General features: G+C 36.0%; 1 protein-coding gene across 1 annotated transcript; it reads right to left on the minus strand.

Annotated features, from left to right (window-relative positions):
* Positions 1-447: 447 nt before the first annotated feature.
* Positions 448-18,088, minus strand: polo (Serine/threonine-protein kinase polo). Its single transcript, XM_088267683.1, has 10 exons — positions 17,849-18,088; positions 14,380-14,604; positions 12,786-12,990; positions 11,845-12,037; positions 10,851-11,074; positions 10,432-10,589; positions 8,689-8,873; positions 7,906-8,039; positions 5,481-5,593; positions 448-3,879 (listed from the first exon to the last, which is right to left on the minus strand). Exons 1-10 carry the CDS (start codon positions 17,945-17,947, stop codon positions 3,685-3,687), a joined length of 1,731 nt encoding a protein of 576 aa, XP_088123809.1. The 5' UTR covers positions 17,948-18,088; the 3' UTR covers positions 448-3,684.
* Positions 18,089-19,254: the final 1,166 nt, after the last annotated feature.

The raw sequence follows: 19,254 nt of genomic DNA on the forward strand, positions 1-19,254 counted from the left end.
CCGTGGTGTAATGGTTAGCCTGTTTAGCTACTGTGCTGAAGGTCCCGGGTTCGATTCCCGGGGGGAGGGAGGGGGGTGAAAATATTAGTGATTTTACATTTTAGTATTTATTTAATAATACCCTAGACTGGTACCTGAAGCGCAGGAGCGATCACCTTGCGGTCCTCGGGTTCGATTTCCAGTGGGGGGGTTAAATAAATGTAAGTGATTTTTTAACTCTTATATTTATTCAATATTACCCTGGACTGATACCTGAAGCGGAGGGCTGATCACCCTTCCTTCGTGTGTTGATGATTGATCAAGTTATCTTGAGATAACACTGCGTTTATATGCAGTGCCCTATGCACCATGGGGTGCGGATGAGGTGTTTGAAAAAGACATGTAATTTATTATCACTTATGTCCAAAAGGATAAATGGTTTTCACGTTTCGATGGAATTAAAATCAATTTTTTTTTTTAAATACAGGCATTTTTGCTAACAAGAAAAAAAACTTTAAAAAAGACATTGAGTTTGTTCAAATTATTTTATTAGTGAACAAGTAAATGAAGGAATGTAATATTTAGAGAGTTTTAAATGTACTTGAAGACATATTGCATCGACCCTTCACTTAGTATAATATTATACAATAACAGGTGGGAAATTATGAGAATTTTAAAGATGCCGACAATTAATTTAATTTTTTCAAATTTCCAGTCAAGATTAGTTAATGAATCACAATCAATTAAAGAATATGAAAAAATAATCAATGACTATCAATTAAATAATGAACATCAAAGTTGATCAATACAAAGGCGTTAGAAGGAAAATTAGAATTATCCACCAAAATCGAAAAATGAGGACAATGGTGACAATGTTAAACGAAAAAATACATTTCAACATAACAAATTCGTTTTTAAACCATATAACATCATCTGAAACAATGTGTGTTTTAACAGATTGGTTTACCAACCATTCTTTTGAATATCTTAACCTTTCCAGGAGTACAAAAATTGATGTCAGACTTTCTCTGGGAAGTGGGTTCTTTTTACATGAAAAATTTTTTTGTTGATTAAATCGATGTATTATGAAGATAGAAATTATGTTAAAATAATTTAATAAAAAAAACACCTATTCGAAATATTTTTCAATTATGACAACATTACACACAAATATCCACAGATGTCATTGCATACAAGTCACATCATACTAACTGACAGACGGACTTCGACATTCATCAACGTCGATACTCCTTTCAGGAAAATTTACACTGACGTTCATTTACGTCCATACTCCCGGACAGGTTAAGGTCATGACCAGTCATTTCGTTATAACGTAACACGTTACAATGCGAGCATTCGTATAGTCAGTACAGCGTTCCGAGTGCTCCATCCGAAGTCGGATGCTCGCCGCGAACGACGTTATGTTACGACGAAATGCTCCGGTCAGTCCCCACCTTTACACACCTTACTGGAGAATCCTAACTTAGGAACTAATACCTTTGTGTGCATTGCCCGTTGAATATCAATGATTAATTTATTCATATCAATAAATGAATGCCTCATAATTAATCAAAAGATCACATTCAATAATTGAATCACATTTGCAGTGCAATATTACAAACACAAAGAAATAGTTTCAGAGGGAAGATACAATCACACCGCTCCCATGACAAACATACAATATACATGTCGCTCACTCCTTTCAACAACGTCATATATCAAAAAGCGACAATTTTCAGTTGTACATGTTTTCGGAATGCCCAGAAAATCTACTATATCCTAGCAAAGGCGGCATATTTTTAACTTAATATTTACCCGCTACAGGGCAGAAAGTGTTGTTTTTGCATTTTGAAGAAAAGGCATTGTTTAATTATTTTTTTAAAGAAACTGAATATTTTTCAAATGGAGAAAAAACATTCAGGATTTAACTAAAAAGATCTGTTGCACAGTAAAAAGTTCAATAAGTGGCTTGATATTTATTTTTAATACATTTCATTATATTTTTAAACATTAAAAACGATCTCCTGAAAATTCAAGTTTTTTGATATGTGACGTTGTTGAAGGGAGTGAGTGATGTATTAAAATAATAATAATGGACCCATCATGGATCAAATGTAAGAAGCAGTTTTATTTTATTTTTATTTATAATGAAATAAAAACATCATTTGAAGATAAAGTTGACCCAGGCGGTTTCTTACAAGGATTTTAAATGTGCATATATTGAATACTACATGTGTTAGCTGATATCAGAGGCGTGCATTCTATATAGGCAGAAAAGCAGTGCCTACCCTGGATTACTCGCGTTCCATATAGAAACACAACCAGTGCCTATTATGCGTTATCCTTACCCAACCCTACTGCGTACCCTGATTAAAAACTCTGTGCACGCCACTGGCTGATATGTATTTAGACTATGTTATGTATATTGAACATGACAGAAAAACCTCTTTTTTCTTGTAGAACCAAGAGAAAAATATGCAGATTATCAATCACAGTTGAGATTCTCCTCAAATAACTCCCCAAACAGTGTTTTTATCAAATCATAAGCGAGTCAACAACTTAAGGGGACCAAGTATTTTAAAAAAATGTAAAATGAACATTAAATTAAAAAAAGGCTAATTATTGTAATGTTTCGCCAGTTATACTTCTCCGTTTAGTAAAAACACAGCAAGTATGAAACACACCGTAAAAAATTACTCAAGCTTAACAAATCGTCGCATTAATGTTTTGTTAAATGGCTATTTGGAAAAAATGTTAAGCATTTCACATTAGATGTGTACCGGAAAAACAAGATCCATTTGACTTATTTAAGTACATATTTTATGTTATTAATATTGATCTCCGATCAGTTTGGTTAATGAAAGTTCTACTGGTCTATCCTTCTCCGAAGTCTAAGTGTTTGGATATCATCCTGGATTTGATTCCCAAAACATATATAAAAGTGTTTTTTTCACTCTGATAAATAGGAACGAAGATTGAATGATCCAGCATAGAATGATTGTCGGATGAAAACGTTAACCGTCTTGGTAAAATACTAGAAAAAATACTATATATCATACTTCTCTATGCACCATCGGGTTCAGAAGAATAGAAGACTGCCGTACCAAGTTTTTACTTGAAGATTTCTATCTTCAATATGGATGATCCAGCATAGAATGATTGTCGGATGAAAAGGTTAACTGTCTAGAAAAAATACAATATATCATACTGGTCTTTGCACCATCGGGATCAGATAATGGTTAGAAGAATAGATGACTATTGTACCGAGTTCTTACTTGAAGATAGAATGATCCAGCATAGAATGATTGTCGGATGAAAAGGTTAACTGTCTAAAAAAAGTACAATATATCATACTGCTCTTTGCACCATCGGGATCAGATTAGAAGAATAGTTGACTATTGTACCGAGTTCTAATTTGAAGATAGAATGATCCAGCATAGAATGATTGTCGGATGAAAGTGTTAACCGTCTCGCAAAATACTATAAAAAATACAATATATCATCATACTGCTCTATGCACCATCGGGTTCAGAAGAATAGAAGACTACTGTACCGGGTTTTTGCTTGAAGATAGGAACGAAGATAGAATGATCCAGCATAGAATGATTGTCGGATGAAAAGGTAAAATACTAGAAAAAATACAATATATCCGATGAGAATTACCAGTCTCTCAGTCAGGCCGCGGGCGGGGGGTGGGGGGGACGGCTAGGAGCAGTTCTTGGTGATGAGGTAGGTGATCTTGTCCACGGCGTAGCGCAGGTTGTGTTGCAGGGCCGGGGAGCAGCCGTTCTCCTGTATCGTGGAGAAGCGGTACGTGCTGAAGTTCTTGTCTACGTCTATATACGTGACGGCGCCCATCAGTGGGCACAGGATCACCTTGGAGTGGTCTTGGAAGTTTATCTGGAAGGGGAAAGCGTTTGATGAACATAAATGAAACTGTGAATTGTCAGGAATAATAGATCGGGTGCAAATATTTCTTTCAATAAAAGCAGTAATTATAAAATTATACTGCACAGTGAAGAATTTATGCCAGTTACAAAAAAATATATGTGACATATTAATTTTTTTATCAGAATGAGTATTCGAGTGATCATTATAATTATATGATATTATATTAACAAAGAATATATATATATTTTTTTTATTTACTTTGTTTATTTTTAATTTTAATTTTAATTTACTTTGTTTATAAAAAATAAAAAAAATAGTAAAATGAACTCCCTCTCTAAACACAAGTATCTACTTTATTAGAGAGGTAGAAACGTTACATTTGAAATGTATTGTATATTTACCAACTATTTTGTATTATTCAAATGTATTATTAAAATTTGTAATTTTTTTTTTCAATTATTCAATATGTTCATTAAAAAATATGTGTTCTCTAGTTATTATTATTTATTTTTGTTACAGGAAAGATTTGTTACAGGGTAGATTCTCCTGTAAGAGTTGACTCTGCTTAGGTAAAGTCGATTCTTACTGGTCTTTTCAGTAAAAGTTATCAGGTGCAGGAAACTTTCCTGTCTCAAAACGTGGCCGTTCCATTTGGCGCGTCTCTTCGAGATAGTCGCGAGTAGGTGCCTTCTTTCTTAGATTATTGGTAGTACCTCGTCATTGGAGATGTTGTCTCTCCAGGATATCCCTAGCATTCTTCTATACGTCCACATCTCCAAACCATTCAGCCTATTCTTACCTCTTTCAGATAAGCACCATAGGCATCTCACAGCCAAAGGCGTCTAATACATCGCGACTACTTGATCATCGCGCGTTCCCAAGAATTTTTACTTGTACGAATCCGCAATTAAACATACGGATCTCGAACAAGTGTCCTAACTGGCATTTACACGATATGGCCGCGCGCCTATAATGTAATAATCTAGTCGCGAGAAGTAATTTCGTACGAACGTGCGATTAAACATATTGATGTCGAATAGGTATCCTAATTGAAATTTGCACGATAATTGTGTTGTATCATTGCAGACGAAGGAACGGCATATCGCTCACTCCTTTCAAGAACGTCATAAATCAAAAATCGTCAATTTTCAATTGTGCATGTTTTCGGAATGCCCAGAAAATGTACTATATCCCAGCAAAAGAGGCATATTTTTAACTTAATATTTACCTGCTACAGGGCAGAAAGTGTTGTTTTTGCATTTTGAAGATAAGGTATTGTTTAATTATTTTTTAAAACACAAAATATTTTTCAAATGGAGAAAAAAAACTTTGGGTTTTACCTAAAAAGATCTGTTGCACAGTAAAAAGTTCAATAAGTGGCTTGATATTTATTTTTAATACATTGTATTATATTTTTAAACTTTAAAAACGTTCTCCTGAAAAATCAAGTTTTTTTATTTGTGACGTTCTTGAAAAGAGTGAGCGATATATAAAGGCACCCAATTTTCTCGATCACACAATCGCGCTATGATCGCATATTTGGATTGTATTAGTATGACGTCATACAGTAACACATATAATAATAAGATAAGATAGGGTGTTGTTTTTACCTGTACAGTGCCGTTCGTCAGCTGCATAACCACCGCAGTACTGGTCCTGTACCACTCGTGGAGATGCGGGATACGGGAGAGACTGTCGGATTCACGGACTGGAATGGAGGCGCCTGAGGCAAAGAGAAAAGAGCAAAATCATTATTGTGAGTCAGAGACAATGGCAAAACTGGGAATATTTATTTATTTACTGGAAATCAACAGCCATTAACAAAAATAACATAAATATACAATAAAAGGAGCCGATAATGAGGCCAATTACTGATTTCACATTTTATACAACAATATATAATATATATAACAACAAGAAAGAGTGAAAATACTATTAAGCTCAAAATAAAATGTGTTTGCCTGATGTGGCGTGTGGTGTGGTGTGGTGTGGTGTGGTGTGGTGTGGTGTGGTGTGGTGTGGTGTGGTGTGGTGTGGTGTGTTGTATTAGTGTATTTTGTGTTAGAGTAAAGAGTGTGCAAGGCCTAGAGTTATAGTCGTGAATTATCCCTAGGCAGAGTTCAACATGCTTCGCACATTGAACCCTATACGGAATCCAATGCTCAAAACAGAAACATAACAAACATGAAATGAACCATCAGCCAAAAAGTCATCCCACTATGACATAATAAATGCTAGGTGTTTTTTTAAATATTGTAATATCTTCTTCTTCTTCATCTTCTTGCTCAATGCTGAGCGTCGTGGTCTTCCGGAATGTCAGGCACTTGGTGCACAAGTCCTCTCCATTCTTCCCGGTCCTGGGCCAACTTGATGGCAGCGTTTAGCGAGGATCCGGTTAATTCCTTTATTTGGTCTGTCCATCTTGTTGGAGACCGTCCTCTTGCCCGCTTGCCTTCAACTGTACCTGTTACTACCAGTTTTTCAAGACTCTTCTCGTTCTTTCTGGCGATATGCCCAAAGTAGGACAGAATCCTTTTCCTGCAAGTCGTGGAGAGTCTTTCTGTCACTGACAGTTCGCGGAGAATGGAGACGTTTGTGCGTCTTGCAGTCCAAGGAATGCGCAGCATCCTCCTCCAGCACCACATTTCAAACACATCCAGCATATGTCTTTCCTTTTTCCTCAGTGTCCATGTTTCCACTCCATACCATACCATACCATATTGTAATATAAAATGTGATAACTAAATCAGTTAGCCCTCTAGGACTTATCTATTAGGTTAAAACTGGGAATATGAAATGAACTATCAGCCAAAAAGTCATCCCACTATGACATAATAAATGCTAGGTGTTTTTTTAAATACATATTGTAATATAAAATGTGATAACTAAATCAGTTAGCCCTCTAGGACTTATCTATTAGGTTAAAACTGGGAATATGAAATGAACTATCAGCCAAAAATTCATCCCGCTATAACGTATCAAATGCAATGTTTTCGGAAATATTGTAATACAAAATGTGATCACTAAGCTAATTTCATTTAAAATATTTTAAGTGTCAAAATTTTTGTTCACAAATACTACATTAACCCTTCTCAAGAGTTTATTTATATCTTTTCCTTATACACTCAACACAGTTGAAGAATAAATTTTGTAAATTTTGCATATTTGTATATTTACATACAGTAGAATCGCAATATAGCGAAAAATGACATTTATCGAAAAAAAAAAAACCAAATTAATTCCCTAAAACCAATTTTTCATACAATAATCCCTTAAAATTACTATGGCCCCCTTCCTCCTTTGTTTGCAGAACTTGCGATCTTTTTGTGAAGCCGCGCAACAATTTTTGCAACGACGCGCAACATATACATACCTTGTATGATTTTTTGAAATTTCGTTATATGTGGGAATTCGTTATTACGAATAAATATTCTTTGGTCCCTTGGATTTTGTTATATCGCGATTCTACCGTATTTGCATTGTTAACTTTGTGCTATATAACAATCTTATCATTCATCCATAACAATTTCCCTTTAGTCTACATTTGACCTGATGATGAAACCCGTAGTCATGAAATAGTATGTTTTAATGGTATTACACAAAATGAACGGTGAATGATAAGGAGAATGTTACAGATGAAGGAGTCTATAGAACGGTGAATGATAAGGAGAAGTTACAGATGAAGAAGTCTATATACATAGGAATATGAAATTCTGGGAATTTACGAGGCTTATAATGTCTTTGGCTGAATTTAATAAAATCATGTAATGACTAATTTATTTACTACATATTAAAAAAAAAAATTCAATTTGGAGAATATGGCAATTCAACTCTTAATTTTTAAAGTTCTACAGTATCTGGTATGTCATCTGGAGTTAAAACCTAACAATTAAAAGGTAACATCAGTATACTATGATAAAATTTACTATTCAAAGGATTCACTGATGAAAAATCTAGAAGGAATGGTGAAACAATATTGGTCATCAAGTATTTTGTGCTAAAATGATATTTGTGCTGAAAAAGAAAAGTACTAACCGGCCTTCATGAGATGCTCGCTCATGTATCTTCGGAAGTAACTCAGCAGCTTCATCTTCTTGTCCAACTCTTGGGGGTATTCCCTCAGGGTCATATATGACTCCTGGCCTCGTTGGTTGATGTAGTGTACGTTACTGCAATAAAACACGTAAAATAGATACATTGAATTTTTTATTGCTGCTTCTTCGAAAGAAGACAAGGTATTTGTCAAAATTGTACCAAATAAAAGTGGTGGAAAACAAAGCTTATTTTATATTCTTATAAAGTTTATAATTAATTATGTTTATCATCCTCTGAAGTAAATTTTTTTCATGGTAAAATTTAAGTTAAGAGCGTAAAAAAGTGTCCAATAAAAATGGTGAAAAACAAAATTATAAACTATAATTTCATAAAGTTTATAACTGTATTTATCATTCTCCAATATCATACTTTTTAATGATTTTTTTTAAAATCAAGGGTGGCAAAAAGTGAAGAGTAAACATTGTCCTTCCATTTCATTAAGAACATGCGGCAAGAATTAACCTGTTAACGGGGCGGTCTGCTGTCCAATTACGCAACTTGTAACGGGCGCGAATACTGATTCACTCCGTGTCTTAAACTAATGTTGAGACATGTATGAATGACTAATACCTTTGTGGTTGGAAAAATATACGTCCATATATATAATATAATAAACATATATTTCAAGGACGTATTCATATGTCCTACCCGTAGCCGATATTGTTTACGTTTGACGTATTTATGCGTCCCGCCCGGTTAACAGGTTAGGATTGTGCAACTTACACCCCGTTGGCGAGCATGATCAGCTTGGTGGTGTCGTTGAAGGTGACGCCCACGCTCTCGTCGCACAGCTGGTAGCCGAAGCCGTACTTGTCCGAGTAGTCCACCCACTTGCTGATCCACACCAGGGGCTGCGCCGCCGGGTCCGACGCGTCCTCCCCGCCGCCACCGTGCTGCTCCCGCGCCGGCTGCAACGCAAACCACTTCACAATACTGCACCAAACTAAACATTTTCTATCCAAACTGTATTATAGTATAGTGTAGATCAAGGGTGGACAACCCGCGGCCCGCCGGGTGTCTACTTGTGGCCCGTGGAGCAATTCAATTCACATATTTTTTCTTTAAGTGTACATAAAACCACCAAAAGAACATTCCATCGTGCGTAGTTCGTATCATATCCCATACAAAGAAGTATCTCACTATCGTGGCAATTTCATCCATAGTATATTCTTGTTAACTAACAATCACAACATTTTGCATTCAGACATCTCTCATTATTTTGTTTATTTTTTATTTTTAATTACCTTATCTAATAAAAATGTTTAAGATATGAATCATATTTTTGTTATATCTTCTATATTAACTTTCCAGGAGTACAATAATTGATGTCCAACATTCTCTAGGGAGTGGGTTCTTTTTAAGGTGGGGACTGACCTCCACATTTCGTCGTAGTGTAACATTCGCGGCAAGCATCCACACATCGCATGGAGTACTCGGAACGAGCTCGGTTTGCTGTACTCATATCGTAACGTGTTATGTTACGATGCGAGCATTTGTAATAGTACGTATTTGTACAAAATGACTCCGGTCAGTCCCCACCATCAGATGAATTCACTAAATGTATGTATAATGAAGATAGAAATTACGTGAAAATAATAAAACTCATCATCTCTAGGTTTTGTATTATGACAAAATTACATACTAATATCCACAGATGCCAATGCTATACAAGTTACATCATACTGATAGACAAACTTTGAAGTTCAGTAACGTCGATACTCCTTTGAGGAAAATTCGCACCAATGTTCATTTACGTCTATACTCCCGGAAAGGTTAATACAATCTAAACGACTGGTCGCCTTGTTTTTAAATAATTAACAGTTAAAGGTTGTTAATTTGAAATTAAATCATTAATTAATTCACCCATTTTTCATATTAAATCAGATGTGCGGCAATGTTTTAAAATATTTTTATTTTTTTATGAAATTGGTAATTTAAAACCACAACAACAAACATGTTCCCAATGACTTTTTTACTATTATTTTGAATTAAATATAAAAAAGCAAAATTATTATTGAATTCTGTTGGAAAGAAAAGAGTTATTGAAAGGTAAACAATTTTAAAAAAAATTTTTTTTTTTTCAATATTCTAAAAAAAATCTTATTTCAATATTAGACACGTCCAGCTTCTCCAGCAGCCAATCTCTAACGAGTTTATCTTAAGCAAAGGATATATTGTAGTCATACAGGAGAAAGTGACCAGGTGCATTTTTACAAAAATGTGATCATTGACTATTTGATATCTTAATACATAGCTTAATTTTGCCCTTAAAAATTCCAAAGTATTTGGAAGTATAATATATTGACTTGTTAAAAATGACTAACTGCATTAATGTTTATTTTCTTGCCAAGCAAAAGTGACTTAAATGGCCCTCCTGAACATTTTACGTTTTGTTAGTTGGTCACTTTCTCCTGTACGACTACGATATCACTATCTTGAAATGGGCAAATGCGGTAAGAAAAGAACCTTTGTGTCTAGCAGGGCCACCAACTGCTCCTTGAGACTCTGCAGGTGATCCTTGTACTCGGCCGCCTGCTTCTTCAGCTGCGCCAGACTCGGCATATTGGAGGACACCGGCACCGCGTTGCGATTCTTCTTCGGCGAGTCCACTGACATTATGTAATCTGCAAGTAAATCAGTTCATCAACCTCCCGTGATCTTCACTCTTCCGCGTGGTATCCAGTGTCATGAACAGAGTGGCAAACGACAAGGCTCAGAATGAATGAACAAAAACTATATAAAAAAATTATAATAATCTGTTATATAGGTTGACGGATTTATCAACAGGTCTTCCGTTCCACTAGAAAAAGGTTGGGCATTTTGTGTCCTAGCTTGGTTTACTGTACCAATGTCTTGGTTAGGTTAGGTCAGGTCAGGTGACTCACCCCCGTTAACTTCGTTGAGCGGGCGCCGCACGTGGTCGCTGGGCTCAAGCTGGTCGAGGCGCGGCGCGGTGGTGAGACAGGAGGCGGGCAGCGCGGCCGGCAGGAAGCCGGAGCTGAAGAACTCATGACGCTGCAGCCGCTCCACCGAGGGCCGGAGCGCCGGGTTCTCCTGCAGCGTCAGCATGATCATGGACGCCGCCGCGCGGTTCACGTACGACGGCATTCTGCGCACAAACCAAAACTCTAATTAATTCTTCTTCTCATCCCTGTCCATGCTCAAAAACCATGTTTATGTTATTAACCCTTTCCACTCTGAACATTTTTTCTCACAATTGATCAGCTACTCCGATCAAAAAAATGCGACGTCTTCCTACCATTAAAATAAATATTTTGGTTTCTAATTTTGGGACACTCTGTCTGGCAATTCGTATGACCATGTTAATTAAGATTAACTGTATTTATCTGAAATATTTTTTGGTAGAATATGCTTAGGTGATAGAGAAATCAGTGATTAAACTTATGCCTGCGCCGGGCCAGACATTGTGGCCCACGGAGCTGCCTACTAGAATCATACGGGCCAGAATGTCTGCCCTACAGAGTGGTAAGAGTTAAACTGTTTTGGGATTCTGATTTCATTGATATGTACAACTCAATACCTGCAGAACGCTCTCGGGCATTATTCGTAATGCCTCTGGGTGCTGATTTTGAAGTTCGGTGGCCACAGAACACAGTGCAACAAGCAATGACGTTGAATCTATTTCGTATGGTTTCGTATTCTACTGGGATGGCTTGCTAATGTCTTTACAAAACATATTCTTCAGCTCTTTGGATACGTTGCGCGTGGTAATGAGGATAGCCAGGAACGACTGATTGTGATTGGTAACCTGGAAGGGAAGAGAGGGAGATCCATACGATGGACCAATCAAGTTAAGCAGCAGCAGGCACCTTGGTGGTTGAAGCGCTAAAAGTTCGATTTATGCAAATTCCAACATACCTGTAATCGCAGGCCTTTATTTTTTTATATGTGTCTCTGAGGGTGGCAGTCTCGAATGGCGGCTTCCCAACAAGAAGTGTGAACATGATGCAACCGATACTCCAGATGTCCACCTCAAAGGAGTGGCCCTTTTTGCCCAGGATCTCCGGTGCAATATAGTTGGGTGTACCGCATAGTGTCTTTTTTCTCTCGCCTGCAATGAAAAAGTTTCTATATTACATCCGTTCAGCTAAAAGACATGCATAGTTTTGTAGAATTACTAACTATCACGCCGCTTCACCGCAGGCGTAGGCAGAGAGAATAGAATGCCATACTACCCTGTCTTTGCAAACATTATTCGCTTTTTTCACATTCATGCATCTCATACATACCCGACGATTATTTCGACTCCTGACCCGGCCATAAATATTAAATCAATGTATTATGAAGATACTTTTCGAAATATTTTTTATTTATGACAAAATTACACACAAATATCCACAGATGTCATTGCTGTACAAGTAACATCATACTAACTGACAGACGGACTTCGACGTTCATTAACATCGATACTCCTTTGAGGAAAATTCGCACTGACATTCATTTAGGTCCATACTCCCGGACAGGTTAACGCACTACAATGATGTGTGTAATCAAAGCACGGCACGCACGCACACACTGAGAAACATTTTTGTATCAGCGATTTAATCCACAAATTTTTCGCAAATTATTTATTTCCGTAGCTGCAAATGAATAACTTCATAATAACTTTATAATAACTATATTATGATACTTTTATGTAATGCGTAAAGTTGACTACGGAGGAATACAAAAATTAGTATCTATTTATTTTATATTGATATTCTCACTTTTGAAGTCAAGTTGTAGTAAATACATATCATCGGGATGGAAAGGTTAAAAAAACATGGACACAATACTGAGAAACGACCGTACATACATACCTTCAAATTCAATCTTGGCAGCGAGTCCGAAGTCTCCAATCTTGACATGCAAGTTGTCATTGAGGAACAGGTTTCCCAGCTTGAGGTCCCGGTGGATGATCCTGTTGCTGTGAAGGTACTGCACTCCCGAAAGGATGTGGCTCATATAGAATCTAGTCTCCGGCTCCGTGATGGCCTTCCGACGCTTGTGGAGCTCCATCATGGACTGGGCAAGAATACCAATAACAATATAATAATGTATGGTCATTTCAAATTGCAGATTCATTTGACGTAGTATGAGAGATATTATTCAAATATTTATTAATTCGTTGTATAATTTGTAGAGCTCCATAGTGTATATTTCAAGTATTAAAATCAAAAACTAATTTTTAGGGTGTATTTAGTTGTACATTTTTATTTTTAAAAACACGTTTCGTCTTGTTAGGGTATTAAGGGAGAGAAAGATCCCCCAAACGTTGGACCGATCAAATAAAGAAAGCAGCAGGCACCTCGGTGGTTGGAGCGCTACATGCAGCGCAGTCAAGGGATAACTTGCTTCCACAAGGGTCACAACCCTCAGTAATGAGGAATAAGACGGATAAGAAATCAGGGCATTATCAAACTAATTTTAATTTAAAGTTAGGGCATTATCAAACTACTGCAGTGGTTTGATAATGCCCTAACATCTAACATCTTCTGATGAGTCTAATGGTAGGGACTGACCGGAGCCATTTCGTAGTAACATAACACGTTACGATGCGAGCATTTGTATAGTCAGCACAGCGAGCCGAGTGATCCACCCGTAGTCGGAGCGCTCGCCACGAGCAAGCTAGGTATCATACATCACACCACACTTATAATATTTAGCACCTTAACCTGTTAACCGGGCGGGACGCATAAATACGTCAAACGTAAACAATATCGGGTACGGGTAGGACATATGAATACGTCCTTGAAATATGTTTATTATATCATATATCGCTCACTCCTTTCAAGAACGTCATGAATCAAAAAACTTGATTTTTCAGGAGAATGTTTTTAAAGTTTTAAAATATAATACAATTTATTCAAAATAAATACCAAGCCACTTATTGAACTTTCTACTGTGCAGCATATCTTTTTAGGTAAAACCTGAAGGTTTTTTCTCTATTTGAAAAATATTTAGTATATTTCAAAAAATAATTAAACAATACCTTTTCTTCCAAATGCAAAAACAACACTTTCTGCCCTGTAGCGGGTAAATATTAAGATAAAAATATGCCTCTTTTGCTGGGATATAGAACATTTTTTGGGCATTCCGAAAACATACACAACTGAAAATTGTCGATTTTTGATTTATGACGTTCTTGAAAGGAGTGAGCGATATATGGACCTATATTTTTCGAACAACAAAGGTATTAGTCATCCATACATGTCTCGACATGAATTTTAAACACGGAGTGAATCAGTATTCGCGCCCGTTACAAGTTGCGTAATTGGACAGCGAACCGCCCGGTTAACAGGTTAGCAGGAATGCCTAAGGGACTAGTGCTAATAGGACATGTAGGTTAATGTGTAAACATCACACACTTCGAGTATAATATTGGTCCAGAAAGATGTACAAGTATAATCGTACCCTCTTTTTACAGAGCTCCAGGACAATGTAGATGTTGAGATTGTCCTCGAAGAAACTGTGGAAGCCGACCACGTGCTTGTGGCAGAGGGAGCGGTGGATGGCGATCTCCTGCGACATCTTGTCCTTCTGGTTGGCCTTCACCATCAGCTTCTTGGAGACGATCTTGCCGGCGTACACCTCGTCCGTCTTCATGTCCACTATCTCGTAGCATTTTGCAAACCCACCCTGAAAGAGACGAGCGTTTTAAATTTTATCCTAAATCAAATTCAATATTTACAAAAGCCGAATTGTTAATATTACTTTAACAGTTATAATGACATATTGCAAACTGAATTGTTAATATTACTTTAACAGTTATAATGACATATTGCAAACTGAATTGTTAATATTACTTTAACAGTTATAATGACATATTGCAAACTGAATTGTTAATATTACTTTAACAGTTATAATGACATATTGCAAACTGACTTTTTAATATTACTTTAACAGTTATAATGACATGCAATTCATGGTGCCTATCTGAAAGAGATAATAATAGGCTGAATGCGTTGGAGATGTGGATCTATAGAAGAATGCTCAGGATATCCTGGAGAGACCACATCTCCAACGACAAGGTACTACGATTGAACAAAGAAAGGAAGCACCTACTCGCGACTATCTCCAAAAGACGCGCCGATTGGATCGGCCATGTGCTAAGACAAGAGGGCTTCCTGCACCAAATAATAGAGGGGACGATCGAGGGAATAAACGCCAGAGGACGCCCACGCCGCCAATACCTAAGCGACTTATACGAAGACATGGGCTGCTCGACGTATGAGGAGCTGAAGAGGGCTTCGGAAAATAGGCGAGAATGGCGAAAGAGATGTCATCTGTTCCTACAGACCAATCCGCAGGATTGAGACCAGAGAAAGATTGCAAACTTAGAACGATACAAGTTATTTGATGTCTATGACAAGTAGAAAAGAGGACGGCATAAAATGGAAATTTGTAATTACAAATCAGATAAAAAAATAATGCTTTCTTTTATTTATATTAACACATTGTTGTTGGGTGGTTTTTTAATCAACCCCGACCCTAATTAGTACACCAATTCGGATCATATACTAATCACAAGTAAGGGCGCGGCCCCATTAGTGCGATGCACTGCGTTACGTTATCGCAGCGTCACCCTATAACCTTTACGCCTTCTAAATTCCATTCCTAAATCCGAGAATCTGCAGCCTTTGAGCTCCAGATTCTGATCACCTTGCAATCACGTGATTAATAGTCAAATTAACATTGCATCGACACTAATGGGGCCTCACCCTAACTGAAAATCCAATTCCGATCTGTACAATAGTTTTTGGCATCTCGCGCTCTAGCAAAGTACACAAATAGAACGCTTAAAAACATAAATTAAAATACAAAATGTTAAAACTAGATGTATGGAAGTAGAGGAGGCTGTGTGTATTTCAGGATAGGTGAGTGCGGCATTCCATTTTCTCTAGCTAACCCTGGAAAAAAGTGGCGTGATGGTAATACAGTCAAACTTCGATATAAAAGATCTGGACATAAAAGAAACCTCTTTAACCACCCTACTCTCGGGTTATTCTCCGAGAAACAGGCAAAAAACATCGCCTTTTTTTACAGAATTATGAAAACAATGTTTGTTGTATTCATACCTGACAAAATTTTGGCATAATAGGTGCATTTAGGAATAAACTTATGTACTTTCCCTTTCTTGGGCACTTCTCTGTCTCCTTTGGATGTGTATCCGGTACGCATTAAATATTTTTGGTAGATGTTTTTTGTTAATGATACAGGTTAGCGCGGAATGGGGCAGAAAAAAAAGCGCGTATCACATATCGCTCACTCCTTTCAAGAACATCATAAATCAAAAAAACTTGATTTTTCAGGAGAACGTTTTTAAAGTTTAAAAATATAATACAATGTATCAAAAATAAATATCAAGCCACTTTTTGAACTTTTTACTGTGCAACAGATCTTTTTAGATAAAACCTCAGGGTTTTTTCTCTATTTGAAAAATATTAAGTGTATTTAAAAAAATTATTAAACAATACCTTTTCTTCAAAATGCAAAAATAACACTTTCTGCCCTGTAGCGGGTAAATATTATGTTAAAAATATGCCTCTTTTGCTGGGATATAGTACATTTTCTGGGCATTCCGAAAACATGCACAACTGAAAATTGACGATTTTTTATTTATGACGTTCTTGAAAGGAGTGAGTGATATGCTCGTATGTGTAGGGCGGTTAAAAGAGATTTATTGTAACTGCAGACAGTTGGTAGAATTCCATTTTAAATTTTTGGGTAATATATACAAAATTAAACAAGGTTATTGGGTTGAATTCTACTTTTATTTACATATATATGATAACATGTGACGCGCTTCGTCTTATTAAGACATTAACCTTGTTTAATTTTGGATATATTATCCAGAAAGTTAAAAAGAGAGTTGGGTCGGTCGCGTAATTTTAAACTTATGTAAACAGAACATGGATGAAGTGCCCTTGAGGTAGTATTTTACAAAAATGACATTTAAAATTACCCAAATTAATAATCATTATCATTAAAAGTTAAACCTTTTTATAAGAGAAAAATATCCCATCGCTTGCGGTCTCTTATATTGAGGTTTGACTAGTAGTAAATACCAGGAATACAGGAAATGCAAAAGGGTAAGAGAGGAATTACTGAGGAAATTCCAGGTGACTTTTGTTAGTCCAGATATCAATATGTTTATTTGTATGGTGCAAGGAAAGACAACATCTATTATACATAAGAAATAAGTGTATGTATTGATAGGTAAATTGGTTCAGTCAGTACTTTATTTACAGCTAAACCAATCATTATATAAATTTTATTAAGATTTTATGTAAAATCAATTTACTTATATAAAAAAAAATCTAATTTTCGAAAGTTTTGATAACTTTTAGGATTAAAAATATAATTATAAAAATTACAAAAAAATACATCTAATAACTCAAACATGTACTAAAATACTAATCACGGACGTAAAGGGTAGTTTTACATAATTATATAATCTAGAGATCACGAAAAACTGAGAAAGTTGTAGGCTTTGTATCACGTAATTTCGTTGATATTTTAGGTACAATTATGTACCTATATCGATCGCAAGGTGTACGAAAGTCAGCCTCAGCAGCTGACGTATTACGACCATGCTTTGCGAGATATTTAACATTTAACCCAAAATTACAAACTCACAAATGATAAAACTATTTTATAAGAAACCTTTGAAAATAAACAAAATATCTTCACACAGAATGTAGCGAAAACTTCACAACAGTCAGGATAAGTATGACAAAGAACATTTGACTTTTCAACCCAAAAAGTTTAAATGTAAGTTCTTAACTGATAAACCGGTGATTTAAAGAAAGTAACATGATATAAGTTTCGAAAAACATGCAAATCGATCATCAATAAGTAAAGAACATTGCGGTTTACTCACTTTTCCAAAAAACCTATTACGTTTGTATGTGGACCCGGTTTGGCAGTCATAAATAATCTCGGGTATTTCTTTTTTATCGTCCGTCGTAGACGAAGACATTGTGAATATAAATATATAAAATTAATAACACAGTTAACAAATACACAACACCAAAAACTTATAGCAACAAATGGCAAAATACAATAACGGAAAATACACAACACACCCGCCGTATGTTCAGGCTTTCGGCAGTTTGACAATTTTTGAATTCTTTCAAACTTCGACCAATCAAAACCGTTGGTAAGGCAAGCATTCCTGCGAAATAAGCTGTTCAATATTACATTTTTAAGTCATGTAATTTCTCAGTACCTTTAAAAACGGGGTTAGTTGTAAAAAATATGTTTTTTCTTATTATTATAATATTTTAATATTTTATTGCACATTGATATTTATTTTATTTTATTTTTTAATACCGGGAACCACTTTATTTTAATGAGATTAGAAATAAAGGAATATAGATATAAAAGTAATTATTTATATAAAAATTTATACGAATGCTACTACTATTATCACGCCGTTACCCCGCACGGGTGGCAGAGAGGATGAAATGCCACTCTTCTGTCCTGATAAACACTCCTCTTTCATATCCAAATGTCCAGTCATACATGCCCTCCAATTACGCAGACTTTTTATACAAATGCGTACTATAAAAACCAATGAAATCGCATTCACTAAAAATAAAAAATCTTCCATCATCATTGTTAAATCCAGAATTTCAAAACTCTATTGAGTTTAGGCTGAAAATGACAACTAAAAAAATATTTACAACTTAAGTATATATTTTTAAACTCAGGCCGAAAAAGGGAGATGTTTACTTCCTTGATAACATATTCACATTCGATATGACACATTCTTCAGTTCCTCCGATTTCCCTCTTCCCAAACTCCGGCTCGTTGGTATGAATTACTTCTAGGCTTGAAAAATCTTCAAGAAACATCTCAAACATTATTATCTATCATTGGAAACTTAACTGACCATCATATGATACTTTCCTTGCATGGATCCTCTCCCCCTCAACCCTTGACCCTCATGCGATGCCTTCCTTTTTTTCATCAAATTCATTATAATTGACTGGTATTATTACTGTTGGTTGGTTGGAAGAAGTTGATTGGTTCATCATGATAAGTTTGCCAATGTATATAGAATCTAATAAAAATTATAACTTCGGATAATTTATTTAGCACCATTTTCATAAAATGCTATCTCAATTCCACTAACATATGTCTCCCAAAGGCAATTCAGTTGGATAAGCCATGTACTCCTGTAAGGGTCTAGGGACTCACTTCATGACTCCCCAGTATGCAGATTTTGTATGGAGGATGACAAAACGCCAATCCACATTCTTTACAATTGTGACGCACTCGCTC

Source organism: Brachycentrus maculatus, unplaced genomic scaffold (assembly GCF_059751285.1).
Source record: "Brachycentrus maculatus isolate JH-2025_06_01 unplaced genomic scaffold, ASM5975128v1 h1tg000303l, whole genome shotgun sequence".
NCBI classification, from domain to species: Eukaryota; Metazoa; Arthropoda; class Insecta; order Trichoptera; family Brachycentridae; genus Brachycentrus; species Brachycentrus maculatus.